Here is a 19834-nt window from a genome sequence, read left to right as displayed (position 1 = left end):
ATTAATACAAGTAAATATGAATTTTAAAGCACTCCCTGCTCCCCTGTTAAAAACTCTCGTTACCTGCTTTCTTTTATTAACGATTTTTGTGCACACATTTATTCGAAAATGGCTCAAATTTTGTTACACGGGTCCTATAAAAAGATGAAAGGATGACCCCTAAAATTTCTCTCCCAAATATTTCAAGAACGGCCTTAAATTTCAAACACCGGTTGAATAACATATAACTTATTTTGTACAAGTTGTATGTGCATGAATGGCAATGTTCATGTAACTAAACAAAAAATGACACTTTTTGAAATCTATAAGTTTCTGAATTCATCATTAAAACTAGTAATGTTAGACGGCCCTTGCAGCAAGTTTTTCTAGTCGAGTCTTTCGTTCAACAGCGAATCGATGGTGAACATTTCAGCGGGGTTTACAACAAGAGGGTGAAACGACCACGAATTTTGACAGGTTTGGCTAAAAAGAGTTTAAAGGAGATGGATACAAAACATAGGTGCGATTATATCTTGTAGGAGATAAAAAATTATTAATTTATGTTTGCCAAAAATACAAATTTTTATCATAAGAATACTTTAACATTTATATCCGTCGATTATTTCGATTTCTCTTTATTGTTTGGTGCCTGATTTGAAATAACGTTTCGAGGTATAATAAGTTGAGAAATTTCATTATCAAATAATTTTCCTTGCAAACCAAATGAATGATCTTAAAACGTTACAGATGTATTTTCACGGAATTGCTCTTCCTTCAACGTTAGAAATATTCAAAGTAAATAAAAATAAATTTTGGGCATACAAAAAAAACCCCCAAAATACATCATCGGAATGTTTAAAAAAGAAAACCGTTGGGTTTCATCCTTCGAATGATTGGGTTTATTCATCCTGCATGTTTTGCAATGATTATAAGCAACGTAAACATAAAAACTATTAATGAACAAATGTACACTGCTTTATTTTTGTTTAAATAGTCTTGCTGGATATTTCATATGTTATAATAGATTATTTAAAAAAAGACAGATGTCAAAGTCGTAATACAATCATACTAGCTTCGACGTAAGGGGCCAGTTTAATCACGAGGCGAAATAACGCAAAACCCTTTTATGTCGAATATTTTGTGGATACACCAAAAATTGTCTAATCCGGCGGAGGGTGGTTCTGAAAAAAATGGCCGGATTAGGCAATATCCGGTTTAGAGGACATTGTTGCAAATTAATTTAAGTATTTAATGCAGTAGGTCCTGACCGTGTATTCTTGTAAAATTTTAAATTGTTCTGAAATATATTAGATTTCATCGATCTTATTTATACGGTACCAATTTTCATTTTAATTTTTTTTTTTGAAACAATAAATCCATAACGGAATACAAACGATTGAAATACTTTTTGAATCAAATCATCGTTATTGATAATTTTTCAAGCATCCGATTTACCTGAAAAATGCATGCTTAACCGTAAATTGTTAAACAAAACATTAACAAGTCAACAGGTGGCTGAAACACCTGATGGCGAGAACTGTTATGATGCAGGGAAACAATGGATAAATATTAATATAATGAGAATTTTATTTTTAAAAATTGAGCATTTTGACAGAATAATATGCAACTCAGTACGTGTAGCCATACAACGGGAATACCAAACATTATCGGCAGTCTTACTCTCACAGTATCCTGAAACACGGCCTTAAAAAATGGGGTGAACTATAATCTAATTATCTAATTTTTGCAATTCATAACAAGACTTTACGGTATTAACTGAAATGATTTGCTAGTTTAGATCTAATATTTACAGTTATTTAAATCAATAGCAACGACAAAAAAAATGGTCGATAATTGAGCATTTAAAATATCTCGCAGAAGGCCGACCGATTGATAAGTAGACGGACTATGGGAGATAACTCTCACTAATTATAAGCATAATGTTTTTTCATTTCGCCGGTTTACAGAATAGACAAGATCCGGATTGCACAATTTTTTTTAAACAAAAATGATGGGAAAATGTCAGGGGGCTGAATAATGCCGCCAGATTGGGCAGCATGCCGTAATACCCAACATCCGGATTAAACGAGTTTTAACATTTACATAATTTTTGCATTGAAATATGGCTTAATTGACCGGGAAAACTACTGCAACGTATATTATTGCACACATACAAGTACTTAGCATAACCATCGTTTAAAATCGTACAATTATTTTATTGAAAATTGGATCAAGCAGCTTTAACATTAAGATTTACATGTGTAAGACACTTTATTTGTCATACTAGTATGCTTGATCATGTGCATTAATTATGTTCAATACCCGCTTATTCTCCAAAATGATCTACAATTCCATTCACAACTGTGGTCATTCAAAATCACATGAATTAATCAAAATTTTAAATTTTGTGTCGATCTCAACTGTTATGTATCCAAGAAATCTATTGATTTTATCATGTGTTACGTAATTAGGTACTAACGTTTTAGGGGGTTAAACTTCATTAAGAAATTACTATTTATCCTTCGTACATATTCACAAAATCGAAAACAGATTTCCTACGGAGATTAATGATGGGAAATGTTTACATCTCTTCTCAATTCGGAAGTCTCACGGAATATCTAGCACAATTTTTCAACGTTGTCATTCGGGCTTTATAATGGCTGATGCAATGCAAAATCCCCGTAGACTTTCTTTTTTTAGCCGTGTATTGAAACCTGACAAGCTAGAAGGGGGCGTTACAAAAGGGAAGTCTTGGGATTTTTTCATACTATCGAATGAACGTCGTGTGAATCAAGAGATATTTACAAATGTCGAATAATTTGAGAAAATGTGTGGCAAAAATATCTTGGGACAGACTTTATGTATAATACGTTTATATATCCCAACAATATAATGATTTTCTCATGCGTTACCTAACTAGGGATATTAGGGGCCAGAGGTAAAATAATTTAAGCTTTTCTATTTCAATTGGAAGAAATGCAGGTATTTAAAAAAGCAACGTTAGAGAACTTATAAAAAGCATTACAGAAAAGCATTAGTACTTCACCCCTTTTTCCATATCATGTTTTGTTGTCGAAAATTAAAGTCGATGACGTCATTTCACCTTCTAAAAATCGGACGGAAGACCTCCTCGTTGCTCGCAACGAGATCGTGTCTAGTTCTTTTTATTTTTTTTTCTGACTCCTTTTCGGCTTTATAACTCAAAAAGTTTACAACTGATTTTAATGAAATTTTCAGAGGTTGTGTGCAACTATAATACCTCAAAGTTTGTGAAGTTTCTTTGAAAACGTCACTTCCGTTTTTACGTTACGTCATTTTTAAAATTTTCAAAAAGTCATTTTGTCCGCGGCGTTTCTCAAAAACGCTTTAAGATAGAGGCTTGAAATTTTCAATGGTTATGATTTAATCGATTTACCTCTGTAATAAGGCTGGAAATGAAAATCTGTCACTTCCGGTCGAAACCGGAAGGGAATCAAATTTTTCGAAAAAATAAATTTTCTGATCAAATCAAAAATGAGTATGTGTTTTATAGAGCTTATTAAGCTGAATCTAACACTGAAAGCCATTTTAAAATCGGACGATGCATTACAGAGATATACGAGTTCAAAAAATGATTTTTCCGGAAATTTTGATTCCGCGTTTTTGGTTAAGAAATTAGTATCAAGATCTTTGTTAAATTAACTTGTACCTAAATATTAATTGTTAAGTCGTACTGTAACACATTCGGAATTTTTTTGTTAAGTCGTTCTTGAAATCAGAAAGGTTTTTGTTAAGTCGTACGTAAAATCATTCGGATTTTGTTAAGTCGTACCAGGAATAATTCGATTTTTTCATCTTTTTATTTAAGGTACTCTTGTTATTGATTTAAGAGCTCTGCTTTTTACAGGAACTTCCAGCTTTACTTCCGACATTAACGGAAGACCCACTCGTTGCTTTGCAACGAGCTTTGCTCTAGTTAGGGTCTTCCGTTTCCAACGGAAGACCCTCTTGTTATTCTATTGTTTCTTTTTATTATTATTATTATTCTTTTTCTTTTCTTCTGACTCCTTTTTTGCCTCATAACTCAAAAGGTTTTAAACCGATTTTGATGAAATTTTCAGAGATTTTTGCAAGTTAGCGTCCCTCAAAAATGTAAAAATTTTAAAGAGAATGTCACTTCCGTTTTGACGTGACGTCATTTTTAAAAATTTCAAAAAGTCATTTTGTCCCGGACTTTTCTCAAAAACGCTTTAAGATAGAGGCTTGAAATTTTGAATGGTTATGATTTGATCGATTTACCTCTGTAATAAGGCTCGAAATGAAAATCGGTCACTTCCGGTCGAAACCGGAAGTGAAACAAATTTTTCGAAAAAATGAATTTTCAGATCAAATCAAAAATGAATATGTGTTTTGTAGAGCTTACTTAGCTGAATCTAACACTGAAAGCCGTTTTAAAATCGGACGATGCATTACAGAGATATTGGGGTTTAAAGATTGATTTTTCCGGAAATTTTGATTCCGCGTCCTTGGTTTAAAAAATAGCGTAATGTTAAAAGTAAAATTAACTCGTACTATAAATAATTGTTAAGTCGTACTGTAACATATTCGGGTTTTTTTTGGTTAAGTCGTTCTTAAAATCGGAAAGGTTTTTGTTAAGTCGTACTTAAAATCATTCGTATTTTGTTAAGTCGTACCAGGAATATTCGATTTTTTTCATCTTTTTATTTTAGTTACTTTTGTTATTGGTTTAAGAGCTTTGCTTCTTACAGGAACTTCCAGCTTTACTTCCAACATTAACGGAAGACCCACTCGTTGCTTTGCAACGAGCTTTGCTCTAGTTATTATTATTATTCTTTTTCTTTTCTTCTGACTCCTTTTTTGCCTCATAACTCAAAAGATTTTTAACCGATTTTGATGAAATTTTCAGAGATTTTTGCAAGTTGGCGTCCCTCAAAAATGTAAAAGTTTTAAAGAGAACGTCACCTCCGTTTTGACGTGACGTCATTTTTAAAAAATTCAAAAAGTCATTTTGTCCCGGACTTTTCTCAAAAACGCTTTAAGATAGAGGCTTGAAATTTTCAATGGTTATGATTTGATCGATTTACCTCTGTAATAAGGCTCGAAATGAAAATCTATCACTTCCGGTCGAAACCGGAAGTAAAACAATTTTTTTGAAAAAATGAATTTTCCGATCAAATCAAAAACGAATATGTGTTTTGTAGAGCTTATTAAGCTGATTCTAACACTAAAAGCCGTTTTAAAATCGGACGATGCATTACAGAGATATCGGTGTTTAAAAATTGATTTTTCCGGAAATTTTGATTCCACGTCCTTGGTTTAAAAAATAGCATAAGGTTTATCGTAAAGTTAACTCGTACCAAAAATTATTGTTAAGTTGTACTTAAAACATTCGGATTTTTTTTGTTAAGTCGTTCTTGAAATTGGAAAAGTTTTTGTTAAGTCGTACTTAAAATCATTCGTATTTTGTTAAGTCGTACCAGGAATATTTCGATTTTTTTCATTTTTTTTTTTTAGTTACTCTTTATGTTAGTTAAAGAGCTCTGCTTCTTACAGGAACTTCCAGCTTTACTTCCGACATAAACGGAAGACCCACTCGTTGCTTTGCAACGAGCTTTGCTCTAGTTTTTATTCTTTTTTTTTCTTCCCATTTTTGTGCACGCGATTTCTCAGAAAAGGCTCAACCGATCTCCATCAAATTTTCAGATGTGATAGATAGTGGTCTGAACCTGATAGCAAAATTTTTGCATTGATGACGTCACATCCGTTTTTGAGATATTGAGATTTTTCTAATTTTTATATGGGTATTTTGTCTGCGGTTGTTCTCCTAAACTATAAGAGATTTTGAGCTCAAATTTCTACGGTTGGTAAAGGAAAGATTGAAGTTTTGCATGATTGTTGTTTTGTATGTTTAGCACTATTGGCGCCAAAGCTCGCTATGGCTCGAAAATGGACATTAAAAAAGCGTCGTTAATTTTTGTGCTTTTCTCTCTTTATCTCTTTTCTGGAAAATATTTTGTTAAAACATGTAATGTAAAAAAAGTTTATATTTACAAGATCTTTCAGCTGATATCAAGAAAACGGGACTGGCCCCTCAAATTAGGGACCTAAAGGGCTCTAAAATCTTTTACCCGTAACTCTTTACCGAGGGATATTTTGTAATAAATTATAGAAGCAAATATGTTTATCTCAATGTTATGTATTCAAGCAATGTAATGATTTTATTATGTGTTACGTAATTAAGGGTTTTTAGGGGCCAAAAGTCCAAAATTTTGATCACCCATATCTCAGAAAGGAAAAATATTTTGTAATGCAAAACAGAAGAAAAGTTGTTCAAATTAATGTTCTTTACAGTATGCAACCTTCAAAATTTCGTTAAACGGCCCCTATAAGGAGATAAGGGATCGGCCCCTTAAACCTTCTTTCTCCTATATCTCCTAAACGGTAACGATTTTCTAAACATTTGTTGAACAAAATTTGTTTAGAATTAAATGTCCTTTCATTTATTATCAAGAAAAAGGGGCTGGCTCCTCAAATAAGGGGACCAAAGGGCTCTTAAGTCTTTAATATGTAGCCCTTTACTGAGAGATATTTTGTGAAAGGTTATAGAAGCAAATATGTTTATCTCACAGTTATGTATCCAAGCAATGTAATAATTTTATTATGTGTTACGTAATTAAGGGTTTTTAGGGGCCAAAAGTCCAAAATTTTGATCATCCATATCTCAGAAAGGAAAAATATTTTGTAGTGCAAATTAGAAGAAAAGTTGTTCAAATTAATGTTTTAAACAATATACTACCTTCAAATTTCGTTAAACGGCCCCTATAAGGAGATAAGGAATCTGCCCCTAAAGCCTTCTTTCTCATATATCTCCAAAATGGTAACGATTTTCTAAACACTTGTTGAACAAAATTTGTTAAGAATTAAATGACCTTTCATGTAATATCAAGAAAAAGGGGCTGGCCCCTCAAATAAGGGGACCAAAGGGCTCCAAAGTCTTCAATCTGTAGCCGTTTACTTAGAGATATTTTGTGAAAGGTTATAGAAGCAAATATGTTTATCTCACAGTTATGTATCCAGCAATGTAATGATTTTATTATGTGTTACGTAATTATGGATTTTTAGAGGCCAATAATCCATAATTTTGATCACCCATATCTTAGATAGGAAAACTATTTTGTAATGCAATGCAGAAGAAAAGTTGTTTAAAATGATGTTCTTAATAATGTGCAACCTTCAAAATTACGTTAAATGGCCCCTTTAAAGGGATAAGTGATCGGCCCCTTAAACCTTCTTTCTCATATATCTCCAGAATATCTCATTCATATGTCAGAAAGGAGAAATATTTTAAAATGCAGTAAAGAAGAAAAGTTCTTCAACATGATGTTCTTAACAATATGCAACCTTCAAATTTTCGTTTAACGGCCCCTATAAGGAGATAAGGGATCGGCCCCTAAAACCTTCTTTCTCATATATCTCCAGAACAATAACGAACTTTTAAACACTTGTTGACAAAATGTGTTCAGAATTAAATGTCCTTTCATTTGATTCCAAGAAAAAGGGGCTGGTCCCTTAAATTAGGGGATCAAAGGGCTCTAATAATGTTTATCTATAGCCCTTTAATGAGAGCCATCTTGTGAAAGGTCATTAAAGCTAGATTAGGTAAAATACATTTATATATTTTAACAATATAATGGTTTGCTCTTGCGTTACCCAATTAGGGTTTTTAGGGACCAGATGTAAACAAGCTTTATCTTTTCAATCTTAATTGGAAGAAAAGCAAGTATTTTAAAAAGCAATGTAATAGAACTTTTAAAAAAGCGATACATTAAAGCATTAGTACTTCACTCCTTTTTCCATATCATGTTTTGTTGTCGAAAATCAAAGTTGATGATGTCATATTTTCTTCTAAAAATCGTACGGAAGACCTCCTCGTTGCTCGCAACGAGATCGTGTCTAGTTCTTCTTCTTATTAGGGTCTTCCGTCTTCAGCGGAAGACCCTTCTATTATTCTTCGGTTTCTTTTTCAATTCTATTATTATTATTATTCTTTTTTTCCTTACACATTTTGTGCAGGCGATTTCTCGGAAATGGCTGAGTCGATTTCATTCAAATTTTCACTGATGATGCCTCGCCATCTGAAGTTTGTACCCCCGTGACATTTTTTCAAAATTTACTTCCGGTCGGAAGTTATCGCCATTTTACGATTTTTTAAAGTCAATTTTGTCTCTAAGGTTTCTCAAAAACGAGTAAAGATATAGGGCTGAAACTTTCAGAGATGATAGATCTATCGTTTTTCTGGTGCACCTCGGTCAAGAGAATGTCAGCCGTCACTTCCGGTCGTCACCGGAAGGAAATTTGAAAAATTGAATTTTTCGACTTTTTTATTTTTGAATATTTTTTTTTGAAATTTTTACACCTGATAGGGACCTTCTCACTGATTTAGAATATGTAATTTATTTTAAAATCGATCAAGGCATTCTTGAGAAGTTAAGCGTTAAAGTTCTGAAGCGAGAGTCCGAGTAGCTCAGTCGATAGAGTCGTGGACATGGCCAAGACGACCCGGGTTCAAGCCTCGAGTGCCGCAAATTTTTTTTTTAATTTTTTTCGCTTAGATCTACGGTTTTATCTTTGAATTGATAAGTATGATCTAATCTATTCAAAAATCGTACGGAAGACCCACTCGTTGCTCGCAACGAGATCGAATCTAGTTCTTCTTATTCTTCTTCATCCAAATTTGTCCAAGCCGTAACTTAAATACCCTTTGACATTAAGACTTCAAACTTAGAACATAGGTAGATGGTATTGAGAAGGAGTGCACGCCACCAAAATTTTTGACCTTGACCTATTTTCTTTTTCAAGGTCAAGCGTTTTATAAAAAATAGAGTTTGGACTATAACACAAGATTCCTTAAACATACAAACTTTTAACTTGTATCATAGATAGATGGTATATAGTCCAGTTGAACCTTACCAAAATTTTTGACCTTGACCTTAAAATTTTATTTCAAGGTCAAATCAGAAAAAACTTCATTGTTCATCTCCTAAATATTCTTTGACAGAAGGACTTCAAACTTTACACAAAGAACAATTATAATACACTGAGGTGTACTATTGATAAATATTTGACCTTGACCTTGTTTTACTCAAGGTCAACTTGAGAAAAAATAATTAAATTTTGTCTGGGTGGTACCTTAGATACCTTTTGGCATTAAGACTTCAAACTTTTAACATAGGTAGATGGTATTAAGAAAAAGTGCAGGCTATCAAAATTTTTGACCTTGACTTATTATCTTCTTCAAGGTCAAGCGTTTTATAAAAAATATAGTCCGGACCATAACACAAGACTCCTTAATCATACAATCTTTTAACTTGTATCATACATAGATGGTATATAGTCCAGTTCAACCTTACCAAAATTTTTGACCTTGACCTAAAAATTATATTTCAAGGTCAAATTAGAAAAAACTTCATTGTTCATCTCCTAAATATTCTTTGACAGAAGGATTCAAACTTTACACAAAGAACAATTATAATACACTGAGGTGTACTATTGATAAATATTTGACCTTGACCTTGTTTTACTCAAGGTCAACTTGAGAAAAAATAATTAAATTTTGTCTGGGTGATAACTTAGATACCTTTTGACATTAAGACTTCAAACTTGGAACGTAGGTAGATGGTATTAAGAAGAAGTGCACGCCATCAAAATTTTTGACCTTGACTTATTATCTTCTTCAAGGTCAAGCGTTTTATAAAATATATAGTCCGGACCATAACACAAGACTCCTTAATCATGCAATCTTTTAACTTGTATCATACATAGATGGCATATAGTCCAGTTCAACCTTACCAAAATTTTTGACCTTGACCTAAAAATTATATTTCAAGGTCAAATTAGAAAAAACTTCATTGTTCACCTCCTAAATATTCTTTCACAGAAGGACTTCAAACTTTACACAAAGATTAATTATAATACACTGAGGTGTACTATTGATTAATATTTGACCTTGACCTTGTTTTACTCAAGGTCAAATTAAAAATAATTAAATTTTGTCTGGGGGTAACTTGGATAGCTTTTGACATTAAGGCTTCAAACTTGGAACATAGGTTGATGGTATTGAGAAGGAGTGCACGCCTCCATAATTTTTGACCTTGACCAATCTTGTGTCTCAAGTTAATTCATTTTCTAAACTGTATCATATATGGATGATATCTAACATATAGCTGACTTCATTCTTTTTCACTTATTAAATTTGCCCCATATTACAATCCTTTGGGAGAAGGGGAGACATGTGTTTTTTTGTATAAAAAAATAATACCCACTAGTTCATTCTTATGTTTACAATTGTGACAGTATAGCCTAAAAGTATGGTGAAACAAATGCTGCAAATAAATTTCTCCAGCTCACCCTAAAGGTGAGGAAAGTAATCTATAACTTGTTTTGCCAAATATCTCCCTAAACAACTTTTTATGCATACCATACATGTGACAAAAGTTTTTAACACTGGGTGCATGCCACCATCACTGTGAATGAATGAAATAAAAAATACAATTTGATTGGATGCTATGAAAAGTCGAAGCATGTTTATACCAGTATGTTGAAGTCGCTTAAATTTGCTAAGAGGGAAATGAGAATAAATGAATCGGACACTTGGCAAGCAAAGATGATGTTGTATATGAATTTGAATTCCCTAGTCAACCAAACCCACAGGCACCTAACGTTATATACTTTTTTCATATAATTTATACCTATATAGTTTTTATAATGAGAAAAATATATAATTTCAGGTACCTGTGTCCAAACCCTAAGCCAACTCAAAGCCATCTGGTTAGGGTCCACTAGCTGTTGTAAGGTTGCATGAGTTCGTACTGTTACAGCTTAAATTGGGTCAATTGTCTGCTCAGTTCAGTCTCTTACTTCTTGTTTGTAAAGGGATGCAAACATAGACTCGAGGCCTTTATAAACTTGGCTAGCACTTCTATGACGATGACTCTGATTCAGTTCTCACAAGATGATATCACACTTTTTAACATAGTGCAGCATAGGAAAGATTTATTTTTAAGACATGAACATTAGTCTTAATAACCCATTGTTTAGAATAAAAATGTGATGCTTTCTTATTGATTGATTCTAAAGTGAACCATTATCATGATACTGAATTCATTTGCAGCTTGGATGTGGAGCAGGTTTGCCAGGAATATGTGCCATGAAATGTGGGGCGGAACAAGTGTACTTCCAAGACTATGTAAGCAGTAGACAAGAATAGTTATGGGTTACCCTATATCCAAGATATTCGACTTTTAAATTACTTTAAATTTTACTGTGCTTAGCCGATCACTGTTAAATCACTGAACTTGTCAAAAATATGGTGCAGGTGTTGCATAACCATTGTATTTACGATATTAGAAAAAAAGAAAGAAAAACACACTCATACACAATAAATAATTTAAAAAGAGATTATGTGATAACTAACAAACAATAAGCATATAATCAGAATGACCTATATTTTCGTGAAAAAGACTGAGGAGGCAGATAGCATAGGTATATGAATACTTCACATTTATATATCTTGCAAAAAGGGGATTTTTAAAAATAATTTTACATTAAAGGACTATATATGATATGGGCCTAAAATGGCCCCCTAAAATGAACATCATCATTTTACTGTAATTCTTTGTGTCCTTTGTACAGATATATATGTGATGTTTTTACATTAATGTTCATTTTGATTCAAGGGCCCACAATTTAGAAATATGACATCGTAAAGACAACCTTTTCCCGCCATTGTTGCATTTTCTTTAGCATAAAACAGCTTGTTTTCAAGCAAGTTTTCTTTCAGAAAACATAGAGCTAGATTTATCTAGCCAAGACTTATAAGTGACAAAAAAAAATTTCCTTGTTCAAGCATGCGCTCTATATTTCCCATTCATAAAAAGATAAGAAAAATGTCAACTTTTGATTGATTTTGATTCAGTTATAGAAATAGCGTTACTTCTGACTGCCAGTGAGTGCAAATAAATCAAATAAATAGGTGAAAAATATATTTTTTATCAACTCTTCTAAAAAATAACAAAACATTTTATTGTACCCGAAACACTTAAAAAAAATGGCAAGTTATGGGGGCCAAATTTAACTCATATCATATATACCGGTAGTTCTTTGTTTTCTTTCATGTATAAAATATACATTAATAACCTAAACATTTGTTATATTTTATGTTGTATCTGCTGATGATGAATTGGAACTATATTTTTCAGTGCAATTGTGTAAAGAGTACCTGACTTAAGTAGTTGAATAGATAGTAAGCACTGATCGAATATATTGAATAAATAATGAGTGTGACCTTCACAGGAAGAATGCTGGTGTTGTTACAATGCATTCTTAAGGAATCAGTCTGATCTCACAAAAATTTAAAAATTCCATCAATATCCTAAATAAATGAATTTTTTAAAAACATTTAAAGAAAAAAACAACAACATGTGTTTTTATTGTTGCTGGATTTTACCTCCTCGGACTCAAAATGTTATTTTGAAATATATATATACTTGTAATAGAAAGTGGTAGATATAATGCCACATTTAGGAATGAAAGATAATACAGTGTATTGTAATGCTTGTAAAACTGGTGCAATTGAAGATGAAACTCGTTTTCTTTTTCAATGTAAAGCCTATTCTCATCTAAGGAACAACTATTTTAGTAATTTTTATAATATACATGTAATTAAATAAATATTGCCAATAACTTGGACAAAGAAAGATACATTCTAAATTTATGTTTAAAATTTAATATACATACTATTTTAAAAATAACTGTTAAATTCATTAATGACTGCTTTAATCACAGATGTCAATTATTCTAGGGAAATGTTAAACTGATCTATATACATGTATATAGTTATATAAATATATACTGTACATGCAGGTACATTATGTATTGTAAACATACAATGATGTTACTTTATATTAATTGCCAATTAATGTAATTGTGTTTGTGCCAATAAAATATTTGTATTTGTATATTTTATAAATAAGTTATGTACAGTAAAATTCATTTAGTACGTACACGGATATAGCGAAATCTCGGACATTGCTAAGTTTTTTTAGTCCCCAGTAAAATTTTTAACAAATCTTTGCAAAATGTTACGGTTTTAATGAATTCGATTGTAACGAATTTACCGGTACGGATATAGCAAACAGATTTTGAGTCCCGTAGAGGTGAATAATAACGAAATTTAACAACTTTTATAACAAATTTCTTAACAGTTTAAAAAGTCTTCAGTACCATTTAACATAATAGTTTGGACGAATTTATTTTCACATAAATTCTTCATTCACAATCTGATTATTAAAGGTATCACAAAAATGAATTTTCATTTTAAGCCTCGATCAATCAGCAAAAATTGTAGTCTGGTGAAAGAAAACATGTGAATTGGCTATTGTTATTACATGTATTACGAATTCGTTATACGGATATAACGAATTACGAATATAATGAAGTCAATCCTTTGGTTCTTATGACTTTGCTATAACCGAGTTTTACTGTATATGCTTTACCAGGGTATTTCAAACAACATTTTGAGACCAAGATTATCCTGCATTATCAATGACTACAAAATTTCATTGAAAACATTTGTAACCTTAAAGTTTTGAAAAAATAGTGATACTGCTTGCTCTCAACTTGTCATTACTACATCACCAATCTCACCCATTGCATATTTGTGTTTGTATACACGTGATCTTGGTGAAAAGTCCTGTCTCATTTTTCATTAAAAACAATCAGTTGGTGTTGAATCTCACTCACGTACGTGTATTAAATTCAAAGCACCAGTGTTATTGATTTAAGGAATCATTCTTTGAGTAATATGAGGTGATCAAATATGGTCTGGAGTAATCATATCCAAGAAAGCCTAAAGAGCTTTATGATATATTTGATCAGGCCAGACCGTATTTGATCATCTCATAAAATTCAAAGAATGATTCCTTATTACATACTTATATTAATATAATTTTCAGCAATTAAATATTAAAATAGTCATTAATGAAATGTATTGGACTATATATTACACAATTGAATAGTAGTGTTATGATAGACAAAGACACTGGAAAATGTAATCTGATGAAAATCTGCTGTTCTGATGCGCTACTGCTCTCGAAACATCTGAAACAACCCGCCTAGAGGTCACGTCGAACAACCCAAGAATCTTTAAAGAATATTTAAAAACAGGGTGGGAACCTTTTTTGACCAATGAAAATTTACATTTTTCAAATACTGTTAGGAGAAGAAACAATGAAAATAAGATGCTCATGTTGTTAAATGCACTCATTGACAAGGCCTTAAATTTTCAGTAAAGTTTTTAAATATAAGCAGAAACAAAAAACGACATACTATGCACATGTTGCGTAACTATATGTTTTCCTGAGAGTTCGGTCTCTAAGAAGCAGCCACCTTGAATGAATGCTATTATTAGCTCTCTTTTGATTGGTTTATCAAAAGGCCGTTCGGACGTTACCATTAAGTGGGTTGTTTCAGATGTTCTCGAGCGGTAACAGACAAATCAGCTGATTTTAATCAGATTTGCTGGAAAGTGTAAATATATTCTATTAACTGAAATTCTTTTCAGAACTCTGAAGTGATATCTTACTTTACTATCCCAAATGTCCAGCTGAATGAAACAACATGTCAGTGCAGGTTTTTCTCTGGTGACTGGGGAGAATTCCAAAAGTATGCAAGGAATCAGCCAGATATGAGGTACATTTCTATATATGTATAATAAACTTGATATTTGTTGTTATAATTAAATTCTAGTTGTAACGCCTTATTTGATTGGCTATACAAATTCATTTATACATGTATCATATACCTGGTAACATAACTTGTTTATGTCACAATCAATGTGCATGCAAAACTTATTAATCCGCGTGATGTTACATATAAGTACTGGTATAATACTGTAAAACATGGGTTGAAATTAAATTCATTTTTAAATATAAAAAAAAAGTGTGCATATAAACTCTGTAATGTGCCTTTACTTTTGTTTCAGATTTGATTACATTCTGACTGCAGAAACAATTTACAGCTCGGAAAATTATCCAAAACTTCACAGCCTTCTAGAAACCCTACTTAAAGTTGATGGACAAATGTATCTTTCAGCAATAAAATTTTAGAATTTTTTTTAAGATAAGAGAAAATTAAACTTTATTTTTTTTTCTTCATAATTTATTGCTCAGCCATTGAATTTTTCAACAGTGTGCCAGCAATTGTCTGGCTTCAGTTTGGAGTTATCCCCTTTTACATTGCAAACGTAAACTGTACAATCATGTACACTTTACAGAAAAGTTCATTTGTTTAGAAGTCATCAACTCTCATCTATATGTGTGAATAACTAGGCTAGACATGGCCAGGCTAGTTCATACTACTACTCCAGGAAAACAAATGATCCTGAACAGAATCCTAGATTTTTAGCTGCTAAGTCTAATTACTATGGAGTTGGCGGGGGAACAAGATTATTTGAAGACTTTATCACTAAGGAAGAAAATTTCACATACGAGTCAGTCAAAGTTATGGAGGCTAGTAAGTTTGAATTTGCTTTATTAGATGAAAGAAAGTATAAATCATTGGCACTATTGTAGCTCAGTTGCTACATGTTATTCATGTTGATGATCGATCCTTCTAACCTCTTTTTAAAGCTGTCGGGCTTAAATTGAGCTTTTCTGATTAAAATTTGTACCACCTCTGTTTAAGGTAACTTTTTATCTTCTTCAGCATCATCAATCACAAATTTGAACCCAACATAATTAAGTGTGACAAAGTATAGGTATTCAAATGCATGCATCCTAAGATACTTTAGATTCTAAAATGTACAAATCATGATCCCCGTAACAATACTAGGAACCCAAGTTGGGTTCAAAGTATAGCAAGTAAACAGGAAAAATGTGAAAAAATCTTCTTTGCAAGAACCACTGCACCAGAAATGCCAATATATATACACTAAAGCTTATATGGATAGTGAAGATTCTAAATTGTTACCCCTGGTAGCCCCTAGGGCCCCAAGAGGGATTCACGGTTCAACATAAAAATATATAGGGAAAATGTTTAAAAATCTTTTAAAGAACTACAATGCTACAATTTGCGACATTACTATACATGTAAAAGCATCCTTATATAGTGTAGATTCTTAATTGTTCAAACCATGACCTCTAGGCCAATACTCATGGGCCCTATTGGAGAAATATTTCAAAATATTCTTCTCAAGAAATACAATGCTACATTTAGTTATAGTGTATTACTATGTAAGCATCGTTATACATTGTTTTGGCGTTGTTGGCTTTGTAAACTTTCCACTTTTCATCCTCTTCTCTAGAACCAATGGGCCAATTTCAACTAAACTTGTCACAAAACATCACTGGGTAAAGGGAATTCAAGTTTTTCAAATGAAGGGCAACACCCTCATAATGGGGGAGATAATTAAGAATTATTGAAAAAATTTTGGTATTTTTCAAAAATCTTCTTATAAAAAAAAAATTTGTCCAGAAGAGCTCACAGGACTATGTACAAGTATTATGCATTTTTCGTCCCCCAAATCAAAGTTTTTTTAAAAAGCTTTAAAAATAATGCAGAAGATATTGAAATCATATCAGAAATAAGTGCGTAAAAGGTTGTCACCACAGTAACATCATAATGTAGAAATAACATCGTGAAGATTGTCTTATTTTGATAAATTGATGTTTTTTAACAAAATATGGGTGTTTTCCAAGAGTTTTTCGACTGGGAAACTCGAAAGCAGGCTTGCTCAAGTACCATTTTTTAGTATGATGTGTATATTTATATAAAGAAAAACATCTCTTAGAATCGTACTTCAGCACGCCTGAACTCTATACTTTTGAATGCAAAATATAAAGAAAAAATGACAATATTTAAATTTGTTTGCAAAATTCCGGGAATTTGGTCATTTAGGTGACGTCATAAATAGACAGCGACTGAGCAATGATGACTAAAATCAAGATTAAATGGACATGCATCCTTTGTAGAATGATTTATGAAGGTTTGATTTTCATACAACACTACTGTATGATGCACAGGTAGTGTATATTCAAGTTTGTTCAAATCATGGTCCCCCAGGGTAGGGTTGGGCCACAATGGGGGATGAAATTTTACTTTGGAATATATAGAGAAAATCTTTTAAAAAATTCTTCTCAAAATCCATATGCATTAGACCAGAAAAACTCATATTTGTGTGGAAGGATCCTCAGGTAGTGTAGATTCAATAGCCTCTTGTTTTAGCTTACGGGGTAATTGATGTTCAATATTGCTCCATTTATTACCTTGCTTGATTGCTTAATTGCAAGCAATTATCTGCATGCCCTGGCAGAATTTGAATGAGTTTTCATTAATGTCATTGTTTATTACTTTTTTTTGTCAAGCTCATAAACTTTTACTCCTTACGTGTACTAGCTATTACTGTGGAATCATTAGATTTCGTGGTGGCTCAATTTTCGTGGAATTCGTGGGTACCTCTCATCCACGAAATAACATCCTCCACGAATTGATAAATTAGGGTAATAAATTTATATTTTCTTTTGTAGATTTATAAGAATACACGAAATTATGTCCCCACGAACCTGTAAATTTTAAGACATCCACGAAAATTGGCCCCCATGAAATTTAATGATTCCACAGTAAACTATACTGTCTTTTCAGATGTACCTAGGGAAATTATCAAGTTAGAGAGGATCTAATCATTACCCCAGTGTAATGATGGATAATTGCCTATGTTTTACGGAATCTGCAGAACAACTTCACAAACTTTAATATTTTTATCAACATTTTTTATTTATGGTATGAAACAATAATTTTAATATGTTTGTGTTTGAAATAGTCATTTAACAAACAATGTAATAAAGACAAAGGTAAATCATGGCAATGTACTTTTCATTTCACAATTCATAAAATTCAGACTGCATGCATTTCAATACAATTTTAAGCATGCAAGCATAGCAACAACAAAGTTAACTCATTGAAAAATAACTTACATTTTTAGTATTTTTTAACATTAACACATGTATTTCTGAATCGTGTGTAATAAGTTATGAAACACTGTAAGACTATCTGTACAAGTTAAACACAATATATTCTTATTTTCATTGTAATAAAAAAACATGGTAAAGATAAATATTCTTTCTCCTGTGTCAATTTAAATGAACATTATCCTTTTCTTAACGGTTTAAAATGTCCAAAATCTGTTGCACATATTTCCAAAATGTTTAGCTGGAAAATATTTAGATGATCGTTTGGCTGACATAATAATGATGATGACTGCAAAATTATTCCAAAGAATCAATGCTTTTAAAAAAACAGAGTGGGCAGTTTTTTTCTGGCAGATCTTAAAATACAGTTAATAAGGCGAAAACACCATATACAAGTCCACACGGGTAAGCCACAAGAGGCTGTTGGTTTTCCATTGAAAGAGCGGACACAAAAAGTTTGGAGGAGGAGAAACTACACCAGACCACTGCCAGCACCGTCAAGACAATTCCAATCATTCCTCTGTAATGAAATAAAATGAATTTCATTAAGCACTGAAGCATATGTACAGTATTATGAGAAGGCACACTGTCAGTGACTGACAGAACTTTGCACCCTACATGTAGTCTGCTCAGATTTGTTGTTTTTTAGCTTAACTGAGCTATAATTTCTGATCACTTTTTGTCTGGGGTCCGTTTTGTCGGTCCATCCGTAAACTTTACACATTTTTTACTTCTTTTTCAAACCAAATTTTGTACAAAGCATTATTGGGTGAATGGGATACACTAGGTTTGTTAAAATGAAGGGCCATATGCCCTGTTTCAAAGGGGGATAATTAAGAATGATTGAATATTTGTATTTTTCAAAAATCTTCTTCTCAAAAATAAATAGGCCAGAAAAACTTAATAAACTTGATCGTGTGTAAGCATCCTTAGGTAGTAGAGATTTAAGTTTGATCAAACATAATCCCTTTGGGTAGGGTGGGGCCTCAATGGGAGTTCGAATTTTACTTATATAGGAATATTCATGTATATAGAAAAATCTTTAAAATCTTCTTCTCAAAAACCAACTGACCAGAAAAGCTAAAACTTGTGTGGAAGTATCCATAGGTAGTATAGATTCAAGTTTGTTAAAATCATGATCCCTGGCGGAAGGGTGGGGTCACAATTGGGTGTGGGGGTGTCGAAGGTTAACTTAAGATATAGAGAAAAATATTTTAAAATCTTCCTCTCGAAAACCAATTAGTCAAAAAAGATGTAACATCCTCAGGTAGTATAGATTTAGGTTTGTTCAAATCATGATCCCAAGGGGTAGGGTAGGACCACAATTGGGGGATTGATTTTATTCATAGGAATATATTATATAAGAAACAAATTGGCCCAAGAATTAGTCACATGATCTGAGCAAGATTAAGTGAATGGTAAATTATTTATGGTCTAGCACTGGATTTTAAAGAAATTTGCTATGACTTTCACATTTGACCTTGAAATTTGGTTCAGGGTCACTGAACACTTTTTACCCCAAAGCTCTGTTTTTGGGATGTTTGAGCCAGATAGAGCTAAGGGAAGAGAATATATGCTTTGGGGAAAATAATTCATTGTATACCCTTTGACCAAAAGGACTTTGTGGGTGAAGTAAGTGGGCAGATTGGACCAAGAAGAGAGAAAATATGCTTCAGATAAGTAATCTTGGATGGACTGATGGACAGTATCCTATTATCACTATAAGTTGCCTGCAGAGAGGGCCTTAATTATGGTCTCTTGCATAACCATGGTCTCTTTTGCATAACTAGTCTAACTGTTAAAGTATAAAAAGAGGAATAACTTTGTGAAAA

At 32.3% G+C, this 19834-nt stretch overlaps 2 protein-coding genes across 6 annotated transcripts in view; one reads left to right on the top strand and one right to left on the bottom strand.

The window, feature by feature from the left end:
* LOC105348340 (histidine protein methyltransferase 1 homolog) overlaps positions 1 to 17893 on the top strand; it is a 29626-nt gene extending 11733 nt beyond the window's left edge. For 2 of the 4 annotated variants that reach the window (XR_004596160.2, XR_010711079.1), the window contains 6 exons: positions 11150 to 11224; positions 14600 to 14727; positions 15020 to 15118; positions 15434 to 15549; positions 16933 to 17057; positions 17677 to 17893. Coding sequence is in view for 2 of the 4 variants with exons in the window: in XM_011457709.4 (XP_011456011.3) it covers positions 11150 to 11224; positions 14600 to 14727; positions 15020 to 15118; positions 15434 to 15549; positions 17677 to 17714 (456 nt within the window). In the remaining 2 variants the exon portion in view is untranslated. The remainder of the gene's footprint in view (positions 1 to 11149; positions 11225 to 14599; positions 14728 to 15019; positions 15119 to 15433; positions 15550 to 16932; positions 17058 to 17676) is intronic. The other 2 variants (XM_066076364.1, XM_011457709.4) reach the window with 2 other exon arrangements.
* A 441-nt stretch (positions 17894 to 18334) lies between these two features.
* Positions 18335 to 19834, bottom strand: part of LOC105348343 (protein YIPF5) — a 33274-nt gene continuing 31774 nt past the window's right edge. For both annotated transcript variants that reach the window (XM_011457719.4, XM_034446381.2), the window contains exon 7: positions 18335 to 18522. In XM_011457719.4, coding sequence (XP_011456021.3) covers positions 18360 to 18522 — 163 coding nt within the window. In that variant the 3' untranslated portion in view covers positions 18335 to 18359. The remainder of the gene's footprint in view (positions 18523 to 19834) is intronic.

Source organism: Magallana gigas, chromosome 2, assembly GCF_963853765.1.
Source record: "Magallana gigas chromosome 2, xbMagGiga1.1, whole genome shotgun sequence".
Classification (NCBI taxonomy): domain Eukaryota; kingdom Metazoa; phylum Mollusca; class Bivalvia; order Ostreida; family Ostreidae; genus Magallana; species Magallana gigas.
Note: the sequence above shows the minus strand (reverse complement) of the source record. Positions and strands in the feature narration are given on the sequence as shown.